The sequence below is a fragment of the Cibotium barometz genome, chromosome 19, assembly GCF_041138505.1.
Source record: "Cibotium barometz isolate CiBa-2024 chromosome 19, ASM4113850v1, whole genome shotgun sequence".
Lineage (NCBI taxonomy): Eukaryota > Viridiplantae > Streptophyta > Polypodiopsida > Cyatheales > Cibotiaceae > Cibotium > Cibotium barometz.
Genome location: NC_141064.1, coordinates 43,140,547 through 43,158,469, shown reverse-complemented (window position 1 = coordinate 43,158,469; position 17,923 = coordinate 43,140,547). Strand labels below are relative to the sequence as shown.

The following is a 17,923-nucleotide window of genomic DNA, read 5'->3' as shown; positions in this document are numbered from 1 at the left end:
ATTGGATCAAGAGGTAAGACCCCCTTCACATCATCATGAGTATAGCACAAGAAATAGCCAAATTTAATGGGGAGCAGTTTTACACATGGCAGACAAAATTCATGTATTTGCTCAATGAGGAAAAATCTGTGGGGGCTAGTTGAGGGAAGAGATGAATGCCCAGAGGTGAGAGGGGAAAATGAGTGGAAGAGCAGGAATGAAAAAGCATTGGGACTTATTGCACTCAGTTTAAATAATGAAATCATTCATCACATCATAGGGATACAATGGGCAAAAGATGCATGGGATGAACTCAATAAATTATTTGGTACACAAGCTAAAAATTCAAAGATAAATCTGTTAATGCAATTCTACAAATTGGATATGAAGGAAAGTGAACCTTTAATCACACACTTGAACAGATATAAAAGCATTAAGCAACAACTGGTATAGCTATTGGCAAAAAGGTAGAAGATGATGAGGCACTAGCAGTGCTTCTAAAGAGTATGGACAAAGGTGAATATGAAAACATTGTAGAAACACTAAAGAATGTACCTGAATTGAAGCTACACGAGATAGAAGGAGCTCTACTAGAGCAAGAGATCAGAGGCAAAGAGAAGAAATGGCTCGACTCAACAGCAGGAGAAGAAAAAGCATTCTTCACCCAAGGAGGATTCTCTCGAGGGGATGAGGACGAGGAAGAGGCAGAGTAGGAGGAAGGACCTTCACTTGCCACCACAACTGTGGAAAGCCAGGACACACATGGCAAGAGACTGCTACAGCAAACCTAGTGGAGAAGGAACGACATCAGCAAACTTCATGGAGGCTCCAAAGGAAGTGGAGTCGGATCATCTTTTTTGAGAGAGAGAGAGAGAGAGAGAGAGAGAGAGAGAGAGAAACCCCACAACCCAATGTAACCTGCCCCAACAAAGTAAAACCACCTCTGAGCCACCGATGATGTAGGCCATGTAGTAGATGTATGTGTGAGCACTTTAGTCAAGGTCGCGGGCACTTGTAGTAAGCCTTGGACGACACATAGAGAGAGACTGTGTCAAAGACTATGAGTTTAGGGACTTGAGGCACTGGTCGCAGACTATCAAGTAAGAGAGAAACTTGGTACAGGGTCCAGGTGTGCTAAGTTCACTTGAGGGGAGGTGTGCTAGGCACTGGTCGCTCGCGGACTATCAAGAAAGAGGGAAACTTGGTATAAGGTCCAGGTGTGCTAGGAGTATTCACTTGAGGGGAGGTGTTGAAATATACAAGTGAATAGGATGTGTGCAGGAACATGCCCTTGGATAGAGACTGTAAAAGAGAATCTGTAAATGTGAAAGTGAGAAGAACCTATTGGGAGAGAATAAAGGGTAGCATGAGAAGATTTAGGAAGTGTGGAGATATTCTGGGAGAGGTGGAGAGAATCAAGCAAAAGAGGTGGAGTGTATCAAGGAGAAATTAGTGGGATTAGATGCTTGGATGTAAACTCTATAAATTGAGGCATTGGCCTAATGAGAATTTGTTGGTTTTTGATTATCCATGCCTACATTAAGCTATTAGTTAATTGCTCACTAATTACATCTTAAATATTATCTAATCACTTTGTTAATGATGTTGATTCTAGCATTTGATCCACCATAGCTCATCACATTGCTGTAATTTTAACACTCAAGAGATTGATCTCAAGCTCTGGCAGCACCTTGCTCTCCTCATGTGGGGAAGATGGCCCCACATCTTCTACTACAGTGGGCTGTTTAGCTACAGATTGTGCACCATCTGGAAAGTGCTCTGATGCAAGCTGCTCTTCCACACACTAGCACTCGTTCCTACTACCTTCACTTCCTTGTCATCCCTCAAATACCCTGCCAACTGCAATGCAGGCATCTCGACCTCCTCATCTGAATCCTCATCACACTGATGAGGAATGCAAAAGTGGTGAGCCACGAGAGGAACCTAGTTCCTAAATTTCCCTTCCCCAACCTCTTCACCTCATTGAAGGTATAGTAAGCTCCCGCGAGGATGCAGATGTCGATAAAGCGTTCAAGTCGCTGGATGTAGGGACGGGCATATTGTTGAATGTACTTAAGCAGCTCAACAGGCACCCATCAATCATTGGGGAAATGGGGAAAAGAGATGGAGTGGGGAGCCAAGTATTGCTCCATGTATGCAATTTGCGTCTCATAATGTTGGGACGCAAGGGCGAGCGACTTTTCAAAGTCGACTTCACGAGCGAACATGACAAAGAGCTCGCTCTTACCCGCCCACGGGGTGGTGGAGAGGAACTCACAGAAGTTGTCAAAGTGGGTAGCCATGTGAATGCAAAGAGATAGTGTGAGCTCGTGCTTGGTTTCTATCGTGTAAAAATGAGAAAGAAGGCACCTTTGGCTATTTATAGTTAAAATTTAAAGTTTGGCCTTTTCATACTAGACCGCTAGACAAAAAAATTATAGTTTGCAAAAATATTAAGATTTCAAATAAATAAAGATTGGTTAAAAAAAGTCCTACTATAAAATTACAAGCATGTCATCTAATCTAAAATTGTTATAATGTCTTCATTTTTCGCCCCTCTTGTGACATTTACTTCATGTTGATCTCCATCTCCTTGTTGACTTGAAAGCTTGTCATTGCCTTCACCTCGATCCTGAAACTCTTGCCCCTCACGTGCATCAAAACAGAGGCTATTTTTCCATATACCCAGTTCATCTTCAAGCTCTTGCACATGCCTACTATGTGTTGGTAGGGCTATGCACCTTGTTTGCTAAAAATTCAAGGTCCCCCATTTGCCATGATTCTAAGACCATGGTTGTCCCCTCCTTATGCTTCCCAATCTGTAAAAATATAGAAAGTGGCACAATAACTAGAAAGTGTAAGGGTTAATTCTAGACATGTAGTGGAATCAGATATACCTTTCTTCTCATCAACTTGAAACTTCTCTTCCACATTGTCAAAGCCCATGTGCTAAAGTGTTGACGCAGGTCTGCTAGGCTGCCAATGCTTGCTTGTTGCCACTCGCTCCATCCATCCATCATCACATGTCTGCTAGGCTCCAATGCTTGCTTGCTGCCACTCGCTCAATCCATCCATTTTGCATCATCATAGCTACCAATAGGCATAATTTCTTCTTCTGAGGCTTGAAGTGGGATCCATATCTCGTGCTTTTGCATCTATCTTTGGTAGTGCAGACGTATGTACAAAATATAGCGTGCCTTCAAGAACCTAAAAGACACTGTAGAATCTACTACATTGCACTTGTACACATCACCTTGATGTGACCTCTCATCAACCTCCCAACCCTCTCCTAGTAATCCTTGAATGAGGTCAGACCGTACCTCCTTACAAATATACATTGTTTTTGTTTGGTGCATTGGCATGGAATTGAACATGTGCACAAAAACATGTAAAGGAAAAAACCAATTTAGCCCTACTGACCTAGATACCTTTGAAAACTTGAGTGATGTCTTGATATCACTTACCATCTTAAACTTTAAGCATAAGATGGTCCAAGCATCAGGTTTGGGCCATTCGGGATTGTTAAGAGGGGGATTGGGGATCTCTTCTAGCTTGCCAAATAAACCTGGTTTTTTATCTACAAAATATGAGTGAGAAAAGAAAAAGATATTGTTCTATAGTACAAGATCACTTGGGCTTTGAGATACAAACATTGCCTCTCTAATGGATGCATGCATAGCATAGAAAACTCTAATGAGGCTTTGGAGTGGTTGTTCCTCAACATAATTAGAGGGAAAAATATCTACAGAGAGACATAAGAAAATGGAGGATCATAAGAAAATTTGAAACAAATTAGCATATTGTTAAAGCTGTGTTTATGTTACACTGACAATTTGAAGGAAACCTTGGTCGTTGGCCTTGAATGTACAGGTCTCCAAGGGTATACACATGTTGCACTATGGCAACCAATCCTTCCTTCTTAGTATGCTTGAAGCCTTATAGCTGCCCCTTCCAATGATGTAGCATATTCCCTAGTTGACGTACTTGATGTGGTCCCTTAGAGCTTGGCTGCATGTAGACCCAAGCCCCAACCTTGAATCTTGTTGGAGCCCAAACTCCATTCTCATCTCTTGTGTTATGCAGCACAAGCTCTTCCACCTTCTCCCTAGGTCTTCTCACATTACTGGAAGAGGCCATGGTGGTAAGAAAAGAGAAGAAGGGAAAAGAAAAGCTTGTTTTACAACAGAGGAGTGGAGAGGAGAGAAAGTTCAGGGTTTTCAATGCAGCAATGGAAAGCTTAAAAGAGGGTTAGAGTTTGAGAATAGGCTTCTTGAACCTAGAGTAGACTAAAGAGGGATAGAGTTTCTGCAGCAATGGAGAGGGAGGGAGCTTGAGAGAGAGAGAGAGAAAGAGGGAGATTGAGAGGGAGGTAGCTTGAGAAGGAGGGAGAGCTTGAGAGGGATGGAGTTTCTGTAGCAATGGAGACCTTAGAAAAGGAAGAAAGAGGGAGAGGGAGCTTGAGACTGAGGGAGCTTGACAAGGAGGGAGAGCTTGAGAGGTATGGAGTTTTTGCAGCAATGGAGAGCTTAGAAGAGGAAGAAAGAGGTTCAAAATGAGCTTTCCAAACCTAGAGTATGTTGGGGGGAAGTTTGAGAGGGAAAGCACACTTTTGGGAAAATAAAAATAAAAATATTCAATTTTTAGGGTTTTTAATCTGCACGATTCTAAGTGGGGGAACCCCTAAGTTTGGGCCCAGGAGGTAGGGGCACAAGAGTAGTAATTAGGCCCCATTAGCATGTTGAGATTCAAGCTCGATGTCAGCTTGTGCCAGTTGCACTATGTGCTAGCATGTTAGGTAGTAACATGTGTGAGACATAAATGACCGCGTCCAGCTGGTCGTAGTGTGTGGACATTAGCTAGGGTTAGCAGTGTGTGGACACAACACATGTAGTGTGTTGTAGATTATGGATTATGCTTTTATGCATTGTGTGAGAAGGGAGATGGCTTCTCTCAATAGTTAGGGTTTGATAATACATTAGGGTTTGCTCCTGTGTGTGTGTGTCTACTCTCCCTCTACCTATTTTTTATCATGGTATCAGAGCCTGGTTCTCTCTATTAGGGTTTATGAGTGAGTGACAGAAGAGGGAGAAGAAGCTGTGAAGCTTGGAGCACACCGATTTCCATCAAATCTGAGAGCTTGGCCTACTGAGTAAGGACTACTAAACATCCTTGAGCAGATTGCAGGTGCAAAAACACAAACAACACTAGATTTGAGCAAAGAGAAATTTCTATTTTGCAAGCTCTCCATTGAAGCTTGAGTGTGGTGAATATATGAGACAAATGGTTGCAAATCTGACAAAGAATCACGTATCTGGAAAATGGGAATGTACTGGAAACTCATGTGCAAGCCCTACATTGAATTTGGAGCAAAGTTGATGCATTTATGTGAGTGGAAAATCACTGGTTTGAAGCCTTCATAAAAACAGAGAAAAAGGGTCCATTGTGGATGAAATTAAAGCTGGTTTTTTGTAAAAATCAACTAATTGGTGGATAGTGCATATGCCTTGGAGTGCTGGGTAACTATATATGCTCTCAAATATCATAACAAACCTCTCAATCTTCCTCTACAGCAGGCGGTGCCGCAGACTGTCTAGAAGAAACAGAGCAGATTTTCATTTTTTTGCTAGGTGGAGGCCAAAATTCAAGTTTTGTAATTGATTAATTCCAAAATCTCATTAGCAACTTTGTGGCACACACACTTGAGAAGGATGCTATATGATTGGTTAAAGCAATTACGCATTTTGGAGCTGATTATGAGCTGATTAAACAAGCTGTCTATAGTGATTAGTGAAACAGAGGGTGATTAATCGGCTAATTACTCTCTCAACTTAAATAATTGGTCTAATTCCTTTTACATGGAGTTATAAGACATCAATGCTAAGCTAATGAATGCCTGGTCTCTCAATTTGGATAAGAATCAAAGAAATTAGAGCACTTTTACTACTGGTTTTTATTGGTTTTTCTCAAAACAGAGAGAGAAGGGGATTTGATAAATTTGGTATGTATGCACCTTGGATGGTGTTGATATGCAACATTGAGCTTGTTTAGGTGTCAATGCAAGTTATCCACACTTGATTGAACCACTACATTGCAATTTGAAGCCTTGGAATACGCGCCAAAACAGGGTACTTTGGACTGTGTATGCCAGTTCAATTTGAATGCAATCAGTTTGATTTTCTATATCAACAATGAAGTTTGTTGAGTACTTTGGAGTAGCTGGAACACTTATTAGAGTGTGGTTGAGCTGAGGAAGCTCGTTTACAGATTTGGACGTGTGCGGAAGGTGCATTTGCATTGAGCAAATATGTTAGACAACCCAATACAGATTGTGGGTCGGAAGTTGGATAGAAAGAACTTCCAGGCATGGAAGTATAGGATTAAAAGCTTTCTGAAGGGAAAAGGATTTTGGAACCTTGTTACAGGTGCGAAGCCAGAGCCGACGGAACTACCCCGACAACTTACACAACAACAGGTTGTAGCTCATAAGCAATGGTCAGAGAGAGCATACAAAGTTTTGCATTACTTGTCTATATGTATCTCGGATGCTATACTCATACATATACATGATGCTGAGAATCCCAAGGATGCATGGGATACTTTGGTGGCAGGATAGGTCACCACAACAGAATTTTCAGCTTACAAATGGTGCTAGAGGTGGTCATGGATATACACCTCAGAGAGGTAGAGGTAATCCTCATGATAGAGGATGTTGGCAAGGCCAACAAACATCTATGCAAAATGTGGAATGCCATTACTGTGAGAAATTTGGTCATATAGCACATGATTGTTTTCGCAAAAACAAAATGATTTGAGAGGGGGTAGATCACAACATGGTGGACATTATGCACAGCATGGTGGAAATTATGCATCAAGTAGTAATGATGGCAACATAAATCACTTGTTTGCCATGAAACATGTTGTGGGATCTATGATGACAAATGGTGAAAGTGATGACACTTGGTATATGGACTCTAGAGCATCAAACCATATGACTTGTCATGGGAAAAATGGTTTGAACATATGAAGCCTATGGATGTGAAAGGCTATGTGGAGAGAGGAGATGATACCCAACATGCTATCACACATGTTGGAAGTGTACCATTGGTTATGCTGCACAATGGTGAAACAAAGTCTATGGCAGATGTCTTGTATGTGCCTTCTATTATAAAAAGTTTGGCCTCAGTTGGTCAAATGGTGGAACAAAGTTTACAGGTTCGTTTCAACGAGCATGGATGCTTCGTTGTTGAGGATTTCAAAAATGGATGTAGAGTCATTGCTGCATGTATGGGAGAAGGCAATGGATGTTGAGATGGATGCATTGGTTCATAATGAAACATGGGATTTGGTTGCCACAAGGCAAAAATGGCATTGGTTGCAAATGGGTTTATAAGGTGAAATGCAAATCAGATGGTTCCATTGAGTGCCATAAAGCGCGGTTAGTAGCTAAGGGTTATGCACAAACCCAAGGCTTGGACTATGATAAAACATTTAGTCCCGTTGCAAAGATGAGAACAGTGAGAGCAGTCATTGCTATGGTTGCGGCAAATGGTTTTGGGAAATGCATCAAATGGATGTGAAAAATGCATTTCTAAATGGTGATTTACAAGAGGAAGTTTATATGGCACAGCTCCTAGAAGGATATATACACCCGAAGTACCCCACTCATGTATGCAGATTAAAGAAAGCATTATATGGTTTGAAGCAAGCACCTCGTGCTTGGAGTGATAAGATCAGCCAATATCTTATCTCCCTTGGATTTTAGGTTTCTTCAGCAAATTCTTCACTCTATGTGAAGAAGACAGATCAGGGATTGTCTTGCTTGTCATCTACGTGGATGGCTTGATTGTCACAAGAGATCATGCTACAGATGTTATGCATGTCAAGAAGGCATTGAGTGGGCAGTTTGATATGAAAGACTTGGGTGAATTGAGATATTTTCTTGAGATTGAAGTGATCAAAGACCATGAGGGGACATGGTTAGTGCAATGCCAATATGCATTGGATATGTTGGCAAAATATGGGATGACAGGGTGTAAGCCAATGAGTACACCTTTGGAGCAGAATGTGAAGCTGCAGGCTGATTTTAGTGGAGTTGGATGATCCATCTATGTATAGAAAGATGGTTGGCAGTCTTATTTACATGACTATCACATGCCCGGATGTCAGTTATGCTGTGGGGCTAGTAAGCCAATTTATGCAGAGCCCCAGAAAACCTCATTTGGATGCAGTGAGATGCATTATGCGATATGTAAAGACCACTGCACATTATGGTCTTCTTTATGAGCATGGTAAAGGCTTGGATGTACACGGCTACACAGACACAGATTGGGCAGGTAGCTCGTATGAGAGGAGGTCTACTAGTGGTTATGCCTTTACATTTGGAAGTGCAGTGGTGAGTTGGAGCAGTAAGAAGCAACCTACTGTTGCTTTATCGTATAGAGGCTGAATACAGAGGTGCAGCCGCTACATGTGAAGGAGTATGGTTAAAGAGTCTCTTGGCTAATTTGGGTGAGCCTATTGATGGCAAGGTTGTCATATCAAACCAGTAAATTCCAATTATCATCTGAACATCCCCCACGGGAATTTCAGTTATATAGATTCTTAATTTGTCATTCCTAAATTGGGTTTACTGGGAAAAAGGTCACAAACTGTGAGCACAATACACTAATCTCATAGTGATCTGCTGAAAGTCATAATCGTCTTCCAAGTTACTAACATCATCACTGGGATTCTCTCCATTCATCCTCATTGTGGCTTTATTCAACTTATCTTCTTTCAACCAAAATTCAGAAATCATCATCTTTCAATCTTCTCAGAATCCAAATCAATTTATCAATTCTCAACCATAATTCTAAAATCATATCAACCAGCATTCGAATTCATCATCTGGGATAGAATTTTTGCTTATAACTTCAAGGTCTTAGATTCACTCGTATATATTGTCAGTAAAGAGTTGCAGTTATACCCACGGTATATACGGGTAATCACGGTCCTTGGAGCTATAAGGTAAATACCATCATATCTAGGCCTCAAGCAAGTCAGGGATTCCACACAATTGTGATACTTCCATCTAAAAACCCAATTCATCGATTAAAAGTCTTCATTAATGAAGCTTAAGGAATGAGAATACAATATATAAATGCTCTTTCTGAGTTTATAAATTTTTGATAAAATTCATTTTTCCTTCTTAAGCTTTCAACAAAGCTTTGATTACCAGCTATGAGACCCCTGCCCCCTCCGCGCACCACTGGAATCCGGGAAGCTAGCAGCGGAAGTAGCAACCTCATGCGTAGGGCGCAGGGTTTCCCACTCGGGGCCTTGCCCCCACGAATGTCCGGACAAGAGACTAATCCCTCAGTTCTTCAAAAACCGAATTTAGAAAAAACTTCCCTCGCCCAGAAAGCATAGGCGTTCCTCCAAGAGAATTATTTTAACAACAAAGAGGCATAGCCGCCGTTGATTATTTTCCATAGAACAAGACTTATCCGTGATTTACTTCAACTATCGTAACTTGAACAGAATTGAATTTTAATTATAGGGATCCATCAGTCCAGCCTAACCCCATCCAGTCCCATGGGTTAGCCAACCGCCCAACCACTGTATTGATAGGATCCATTATGAAAATTTGGTTATGTTTTGTCCCGGGTACTAGGGAAAAGAGTTCCCAGGTTCCCTAGCAGGCACTCATACAAAATACAATTTAGACACACCACTTACGTACCCAATATGAAATTGCCTATTATTACAGATAAAATTTATAAATAGAGTGTACGTTTGATTTAGTCTAAGATTGAATGGGTGAAAGATTAAAATCTAAGGTTGGAAGGCGAGTGCAAAAATATTAGGGATAATTTTTGGGACGAAAAATAATGATTAACGTAGAGATAAGCATGGTAAACTAATAGATAGCTCTAGTCATGATATTGGAGTTGACTAGGTGTATGGGTGGATACATGTAGGAGTGGTTAAGTGCATGAGAAAATGGGTGGATGCATGAAGTCTAAGGTTAAGTTGCATGAGATATGGTGGGCTACCAACTTGAGTAAACTAATGGTGTATGTCGAGTGTGTAGTTGTCATTTTCAAATATAAAAAGGGTCCCTCCTCATGAGAAATTCATTAAATTTTTTCGAGAGAGAAGAGAGTACTTTGTGCTTGGTTTTTATTGTAGCACAAGTCCATTGGTCATATGTTGGCTTACCAAGGCTATACGCAATGATTTGAGTATAAGAGATTGATCATTAGGAGTGTACGATCCCCTAGGGATCTACAAAAAAATTTGTGGGACATTGAAGAGGAGAGAAGCTCATTTTTTTATCCACAGGGTACCATGAGTCTTCTACAAATCAAATTTTCCAAGGTACAATTACCCCTTCGCAGATAAACTGTTCAATATGCATAGGTAAGATTAAGATCAAGGTTAGCCCAATACCCTATATTTTAACTTCATAAAGCCAAGTCATATATATGTGGATAGATTGGATCAATTTCTGGAAAGAAAATATATCTTTGGAGAGGAAAAATCTTGATTAATCCTTAAATCAAGGATTGAGAGTACCTTATTGTCCCTAATCAAGTGCAAATTCATATGTTAGAAGGAAAGTTTTAAGTGTATTAAAGAGACCAAATTAAATGATCCTTAGTAACGGATAAAAACTAGGATGAAAAGACCAAGGATAGGAAAAGCAAGGATTGGATGTACTCAATTCAAAGAGGCTAAGTCTTTAAGTTTGTGAAGGATTTGACATCCCACAAATAACAAGGGAAATAAATCCAATCAAGAGAGAAGAAACCAAGGTTGGAATATTTTAAGGAACCTTCAAGAGAAGAACTTAAGAATAACTAGAGTTCCTTAGAGATTTTCAAACATAAAGATAAGACCTAAGTAAGAGAAATAGATAGATAACCTTAGAAAGACCTTTATAGGCAAAAAGGATATTAATTAAAGTTGACCAAAAGGAATTATGAAATTAAGACTTGGAAGTGACCCAAGGAAGGAAAAATATTGAGAAGACCTCACCAAGATATATTATGAGTGGAGGAATTCGACTTGCTCTTGGAGTTTTGACTAAAGAGGTGTACACTACTTCGGATATAAATATGGCTTATATTATTTAACATCTTGCTTTATTGTTTGGTATTTGTGGAAGCTTGTGGAGGTACCATACAAGTTTATGGATTGCCCCATGGGACAAAGGTGGTTCGAGACCTTGCTGAACATGGATGTGCTCCTGTGGACACGATGCACAGGAAGTGGCTCCAAAGTGAAACGAACAGGGTTATGCCTATGGCTAAGAAAACATGTTGGTACTAGACATACGACATTCTTAACACCGGTACCTAGAGTATTTGTGCTTTTCGAATAGGTGATGCCTAATAGATATGACTCCTATGATTATTTGGCATTTGTGCTGAGATGGATGTGAGATATGTAGGACTCCTCCGGTCATCACGATGGTCCAGGAGTGTTTGGCTCATTGGTATGTACCGTCCTAGTCTACGGATCACAGCAATGGTGTGAGGAGACTTTTGCTCATGATGTGACATTGATGTGTTACTTGTGATATGTGATATGGACATATGAGTTATAGGAAGAAATGTACGATGTATGTTTTTCTTTTATAAAAGGACAGTTTTTTTAATGAGTGCGTATGTGAACTTATTTTATGTAGTGTGTGTGAGTAAAGTGGCAATTTCAATTATGGGTGCATGAGTTCACATCGGTTTCATAGGTCCAAGCTAGACCCATAGGATTAGACAGAACTAGGTTGAGCCTATGGATCTAATTTAAGTAGAAAGGGATCAAACATTGGAAAGTGAGTGGTAGGGTGGACCCAACCTACAACTACTTTCCAAAATGAAAGAAACTTGCATTTTTAGAATGAAAAAAACTTGGGATGAGTAGTTTAGTCTGGCAATCATAAATAGGGATACAAGAATTGCCTTCGTAATTGAGGAGTCAGGACATCTTGTTGAGTCTCAAGGAGCCGCTCGTCGTTGGTGAACTACTTATGAGAATTATGAAGGAAAAACACCTCGAGAATCATTCATCTTTCATACATAAGTATTGTTCTAGTGAGGCTGAAGGTATCTTTTGGTGCATTAAAGTCAGCCTTTTGGTGGGGGCTTAAACAATCTGAACCATTGTCCCACTTCACCATCTAGGGTAACCAGATTCACTTACCTTTGTTTGATCTCTTTGATGTGCTCAAAAGCTACACAAAATTTCAACAATTCTAGGTGTTGGCTAGGATCAATTGTTCCATCAACTTACTTGTTCATGAGCTTTGATATTTTAAGTAGTTTTGCCCACATCTCGTCCTTAACTTTGTGGTTTGCTTGTTGGATTGGTAGCGATTTTTAGCATTGTGGCTTGATGCATCTATGGACCAGTCTATAATTGAGCCGAAGTGGTGTAGCTTAGGTGCGCTCTTAGCAAAAATATGTATTAATGGGTGCTTAAACGAGTGAGTAGAGACTCAATGGAATGATTCTTGCTTTAAGAGTTGCATCAACCAGCTATATCAATCAACAGAGATTGGGACACTTCAAGACCTTAGACCTCCAGCAAAAGGAGCCTATCACTGCAATTGATGATAGACAAGGGTAAACCTCACGATTGAAAGAAAAATAAACTCAAAGACCCAATTAAATGACTGAAAAGCTCATTCTCTGAATTAGCTCTATAAACATAATTACTAGGAAGCCAATTGGCCAAGCGATCCAATTAAGGCCAAAATCAAATTCCCTACAGAGTGCTAGCATGCTCTTTAGGAATGCTATTGAGGTTTAAACCCAAATATTCACCTGCATTGCTACAGCTAAATCTAATAAAAGCTGATTAGTAAAAAAAACCTTAATAATCTTGGCCAAATTCCCTACTTGTTCTATCCTTTGCATGGGAATTAAATAGCCAAAAAGCCTTGTTTTTTATTCTTGGATGGAGCCAAACTAGCTGTGATTGATATCCTTTGAAATCACACAGATAAGTGAGGAGTTGGCCACCTTCTTATTTTTGGTATGACCATAGGTGTGTGGTCCACCTTTCTGCATTAAAACCTTGTGTTAATGTTTAGCTAGGAATGCCTAACACTATACTAAAGTTTGTCTATGCAAATGCACGCACCTATTCAGATGAACAAGCAGTAAAACAGTGTATTGTGCTGTGATAATGCTTATAAGGATAGACGCTGAGGATATTTGATTAATATGAACTAAGGTGAGGCTACATCATACCTCCCTCCCTATGACTTGAGGCTGCCCTCAGCCTCAATCAAGTTGAGTAAAAACTTAAGATGGATACGTTGGAGTTGTAACTCCAAGGTGAGGACTAGTATTCCATGAGTAGTATGGATTTGGGAAACCTAGATAGGTGTGAGATTAGGGGAGTTAGTTCTTCCCACAATAATCCTAAGAGCAAGTCAACAATGAAGATCCTGGGAACATCTATTATGGTTGTATTGGGCACAGCAAAGTGGTAATGCAACTACCTCATTGGACTTGAGAATGGGAGGCATGTGGGGTAACCCCGTGGGCTCGGAGCGATGTTAGAGAGGTAGACCTGGGCCATGTAAGGCTGCATGGAATCCTAATATTGTATGACTAACAATATGGGTATGGATGCTGGGGTTCTGAGATGAACTGTAAGGCTATAAAGCTCCTAGGGCAAGAGTGTTGATCTATGAGCATCCAACAACCTTGGGTGATGTTCCTGACGAGATGAAAACCTCCTTGGGATTCAAGATGAACTGTAAGGCTATAAATCTCCTAGGGCAAGAGTGTTGATCTATGAGCATCCAACAACCTTGGGTGATGTTCCTGACGAGATGAAAACCTCCTTGGTGCTGGTGCTCGTGTTATAAGGACTGCTATATGATGCATGGTCACCTAGAAACTCATTTCGGTGGCTTTGAAACCCGTTTCACGATCCAATGTTGATTTTATGTGCACATTGAAACCATATCGTTTCATGTGGTGAAAAAGGTTGTAATTTTGTGTGCTTTTTAGCTTTTATAATTCTTTCTCTTTCCTTCTTTCATCCTATTTGTTCTTTTCTCTTCTCTTTTGTATGTCTTCATTGTTTATTGATGACAAATACGCTAATATCATCTTATAACTATTGGCCAGTACCTTCACATTTTATGTATATGATCGTCAGTCCAACTTTTCATTATCCACCTACTTGGTGTTGAAACGGTTTGTTCCAAAATAAATTGTTTCAGCATCATTTCGTTTCGATAGTGAAATGTTTCGCGGTGACCTTGATATGATGACAAGGTAGGTGAGGGCTTTTCACAAATCTTAGGGGTGTAAGCAAAAAAGTCCACATAGGCAAAATATGATTAAAGTTGAGTGTTTAGCTGTAGTACATTTGGTTAAGCATGTACTGGCAGTTAAGACCCCTGAGAACCGACCGGTTGATAAATAAATTTACTCGCATCGACATAGTGATACGCATGTTGAGAGCGATGCTGGCTAGATCATATACAGGTACAAGGATATCCGAGAGGGTAGCATGCAAGATGGCAGCTGTTCCAGTAGTATGCAAATTGGCAGCAGCGTTAGGGTGGGGGATATGAAAACGCTATCTACGTAGGAGATAAAATGAGTAGATTCTGCCCAATTAGCAAGTTGGTATTGGATACCGCGCAATTTTCTTATTCTTGCTCTTTCTCTCGAATTAGCTGGAAATTTGAAAGAACACACCCATGCATGCCACCGCTTGCACAGGGAGGAATCGACAGGCTCTTAACCTCAGGACTCTCTACTTCCAAATTTACAACACATTCTTCAATGACAACCACAAATGGGGTGGCAAAAATACTGACTTCCACCCTTCTTGACTTTCAAATAGGAAAAGACAACAAACGACTTATAAGCTGCAGCATAGGTACAAAAACATGATAATTAGGTTTCCATTCTAAACTATACAAATTAACTAGAAGTCACAAGGTTACTTGACATAGTTATGAACTATGGGTAAATGTGTGCCATTCCATGTATACTCTTGGAAGTCTACAAGCTTCTCTACCCTACCTTCTAGTCTACAAAAAAGGAGCCACCCCCTATGAAAATTACTTCTTCCCAACATACAACTACCTTGGAGGATGACTCTCGCCAATAGCAAAAGCTACAAAATTTGCCCAACTCCCTCGAACCAGCTCTAAAGCTACAAAAGTTATCTTGCTTTAACTGCATCAAACCAACTTGAATTCATCTCAAGCCTGAGTTGATTTGTCGCATTGCTTTTTCCTCATGCACACATAAAACCCTAGAGACATACCCTTACATATATGCATAGTAATCAGGAAATAGGTACCCTCTCTTGGAGGATGATCTCTTTCCCCTATGAGGAACTTTAGCCAATACTTTCAACTTCATAAGAATTCGAAGAAGCAAAAACCCAGGCTATAGACTCAATTAAACCCCAATACTTTCAACTTCATAAAAATTTGAAGAAGCAAAAAGCCAGGTTATACTCTCAATCAACCCCCAATTTCTTGAGTTCAACCGAGGTACTCTGGAATGCTAATCTTCAACATAGTTACAAGGTGTTGCAAATGTAGGAGAGAAAACAAAAACATCAAATCTTGTGCTTTAGTCCCTCCTCTACGGGCGCTGCTATACTATAGTCTGCAGCAGCGTTTCGTTCATATGATTAACCCTCAGTTCCTGTAATTTTTGCTACTGCAGTCTCCACTTTCTTAACAAGTTCCTCCCTAAACACAATGAACAACACAATCAATAAGCAAAACCTCCACTTAACACAGATCATCAAGATGGCAAAAGCAAAGCAGTGGTACATACCTATCTGGCTTGAAGAGTAGGTACCGATAAATAAACCACTGTACACAAGATACAATGAAGCGTTGGCATCTAGTATTATTAGCATACTAGACACACAGAATCACAGAAAGATAGACTAAGCAAAACAAATGAATTATGATAAGAGCACTCACCCCTGTGAAGACAATGCCAACAAACTCGAAGAAATTGGGAATGAGAGGCAATTTATCGATAGCCTACATGTAATGTGACGAAAAAAAGTTGGAGTTCACTGATATAGCCATTTAGAGTTGGAATTTTACTGTTAGGATCACTCACAGGCTTAGGGACTTAGGGATTTTCAAAAATTTCTCACTTACGCCAATAAGTCCAGCAGAGGCCCAGAGAACAATCAATGCTGCGAAGCCCAATCCACCGACCGCAAGCTTATCTTCGGTTTTGTCCCACTGCAGCATCCAGACACACATGCATTGCATGTACAGTGTTAATGCACCAGTTAACTCAATCAATCAACCGGACCTCAATTGATTAACCACATTCACGAGGTTAGTCACTGTCCCATCCCAGCATAATCCTCACAAAAAGGTAATGCAACTCGAGCACCATATTGGAACACAAGTTTTAGAAGAACATGACCAAGGGTAGGCATACTGCCTCCATTGGCTATGCTCGGAACAAAACCATGCATAATACTCACCGCTTCTTGGACAGACTTCAGAACATCCTGCACAGCTGCTGATGGATCACTGGACTCTCCGGTCGCCATGGCAACAGTTCTGGGACTGCTCCCATTTCCTGCACAGAAAACCCCCCAATCACATGATCTTGCCTTCAAGGTAAAGGGGAGAAACAGAAACCTTGCAAAGGTATGCATTTCTGACAGTGGAGTCCATCTCACAAGATGCACCACAAAAAGGTGCAACCGTAACAAGCCCTAACCAGAAGATTGAAACCCTAAACACAGGGTAAAAACCCTAATCACAAGGTGAACCATTTTCCCTAAATTGCATTAGCAAGGAGAACCCAGCCCTCATAGGTGGGGAGCGCGCTGGAAACCTACTCTGAACAAATTATAAGTCCCATTGACCCAAATTTGCAATAACAAGGTGGCCATTTCATTAGATGCCCTAACATGACGGCAGGCTGAAACCCTAATCTGCAGTATTAATGTAACACACCTGCCCTGATTTGCGATAACAAGGTGACACATACACGTGACGGCCAGAAAGGTAGGGTGAAAACTCTAATCTGTAGTTATGATGACAATGTACCCAAGCTCAAAACCGTCATTTGCAAGCACAGTGTACAGTCGTAGCAGATGAAGCTATGGGCTTACCTGCAGGCCTCACGGCGAGAGGGGAGAAGGCAAGGTTGCGAGAGAAGCAGTTTCTTCGGAAGTGGGCAGGCCATGCTGCCGATAATGGGGAGGGATTCTCTCTGTACGAAGAGCTCCCGAGGGAGATAGTCGGGAGGACGATGGCGGCAGAGGCGGAGGCCATGGGACCTTCAGCCGCGGTAACAGGGAACAAAAATGAGCAGCTGCGTAAACTTTGCTCTACCCACCCAGTTCAGCTACAACCGCCCACGAGCTGTTTCGCTTCTTTTACCTTCCTTTCTTCACAGCCCACTTCACAGTCGGGCTAAAAATTACTGACCAGAACGGTTTTCTCTGCAACGATTGATCTCTCTCGATGGACTTTTCTGAGCTTTTGAGAGAGAGAGAGAGAGAGAGAGAGAGAAAGATAAGCAGGGCGGGGCCCACAGAGACAGGACTGGTCGCCACATATCGCTTATCGCCCAGCGATTGGCTCACGATGGAATGAAGATACGCCCTTGTGGCAGCTAGCAAAACCAATAAGCTTGTGTTAGAAAAAAAAAAAACTCTCTTTAAATCTGTGTTGGCCTTAAAATTTAGCGTTAAGATCTCGAGAAGTTTGGTTATAAAAGCAGATTATGTGTAAGGTAAAAATCTCTCCTTATTTTTGGTTTTTTGATGGAGGAGGAGAGATGGGATTTTCTTTGTAAAATTTTAAACTAAGACAAAAGTGATTTGTAGAGGCCACTAGTTTAGATTTTACTTGGCTACATGTACTTCAGTACTTTTGGACATCTTCTAAGTTTTTATATATATATATATATAATTATTATTGATCCTCAAA

The 17,923-nt window shown here is 40.8% G+C and overlaps 1 protein-coding gene across 1 annotated transcript; it reads right to left on the bottom strand.

Moving 5' to 3' along the window:
* Positions 1–15,398: 15,398 nt before the first annotated feature.
* On the bottom strand, positions 15,399–17,475 carry LOC147628635 (protein CURVATURE THYLAKOID 1C, chloroplastic-like). Its single transcript, XM_086813826.1, has 6 exons — positions 17,101–17,475; positions 16,462–16,559; positions 16,124–16,210; positions 15,938–16,000; positions 15,786–15,823; positions 15,399–15,697 (listed from the first exon to the last, which is right to left on the bottom strand). Exons 1-6 carry the CDS (start codon positions 17,261–17,263, stop codon positions 15,637–15,639), a joined length of 510 nt encoding a protein of 169 aa, XP_086669952.1. The 5' UTR covers positions 17,264–17,475; the 3' UTR covers positions 15,399–15,636.
* Between the last annotated feature and the right edge of the window lie 448 nt (positions 17,476–17,923).

What these genes read in the sequence shown, in the direction of transcription:
- LOC147628635 (XM_086813826.1), bottom strand. Translation starts at nt 17,263, where the DNA reads ATGGCCTCCGCCTCTGCCGCCATCGTCCTCCCGACTATCTCCCTCGGG. An exon ending in TCTCGCCGTGAGGCCTGCAG is followed by an intron (nt 16,560 to 17,100) that starts GTAAGCCCATAG and finishes TTTTCTGTGCAG; the next exon opens with GAAATGGGAGCAGTCCCAGA. An exon ending in TGAAGTCTGTCCAAGAAGCG is followed by an intron (nt 16,211 to 16,461) that starts GTGAGTATTATG and finishes TGGATGCTGCAG; the next exon opens with TGGGACAAAACCGAAGATAA.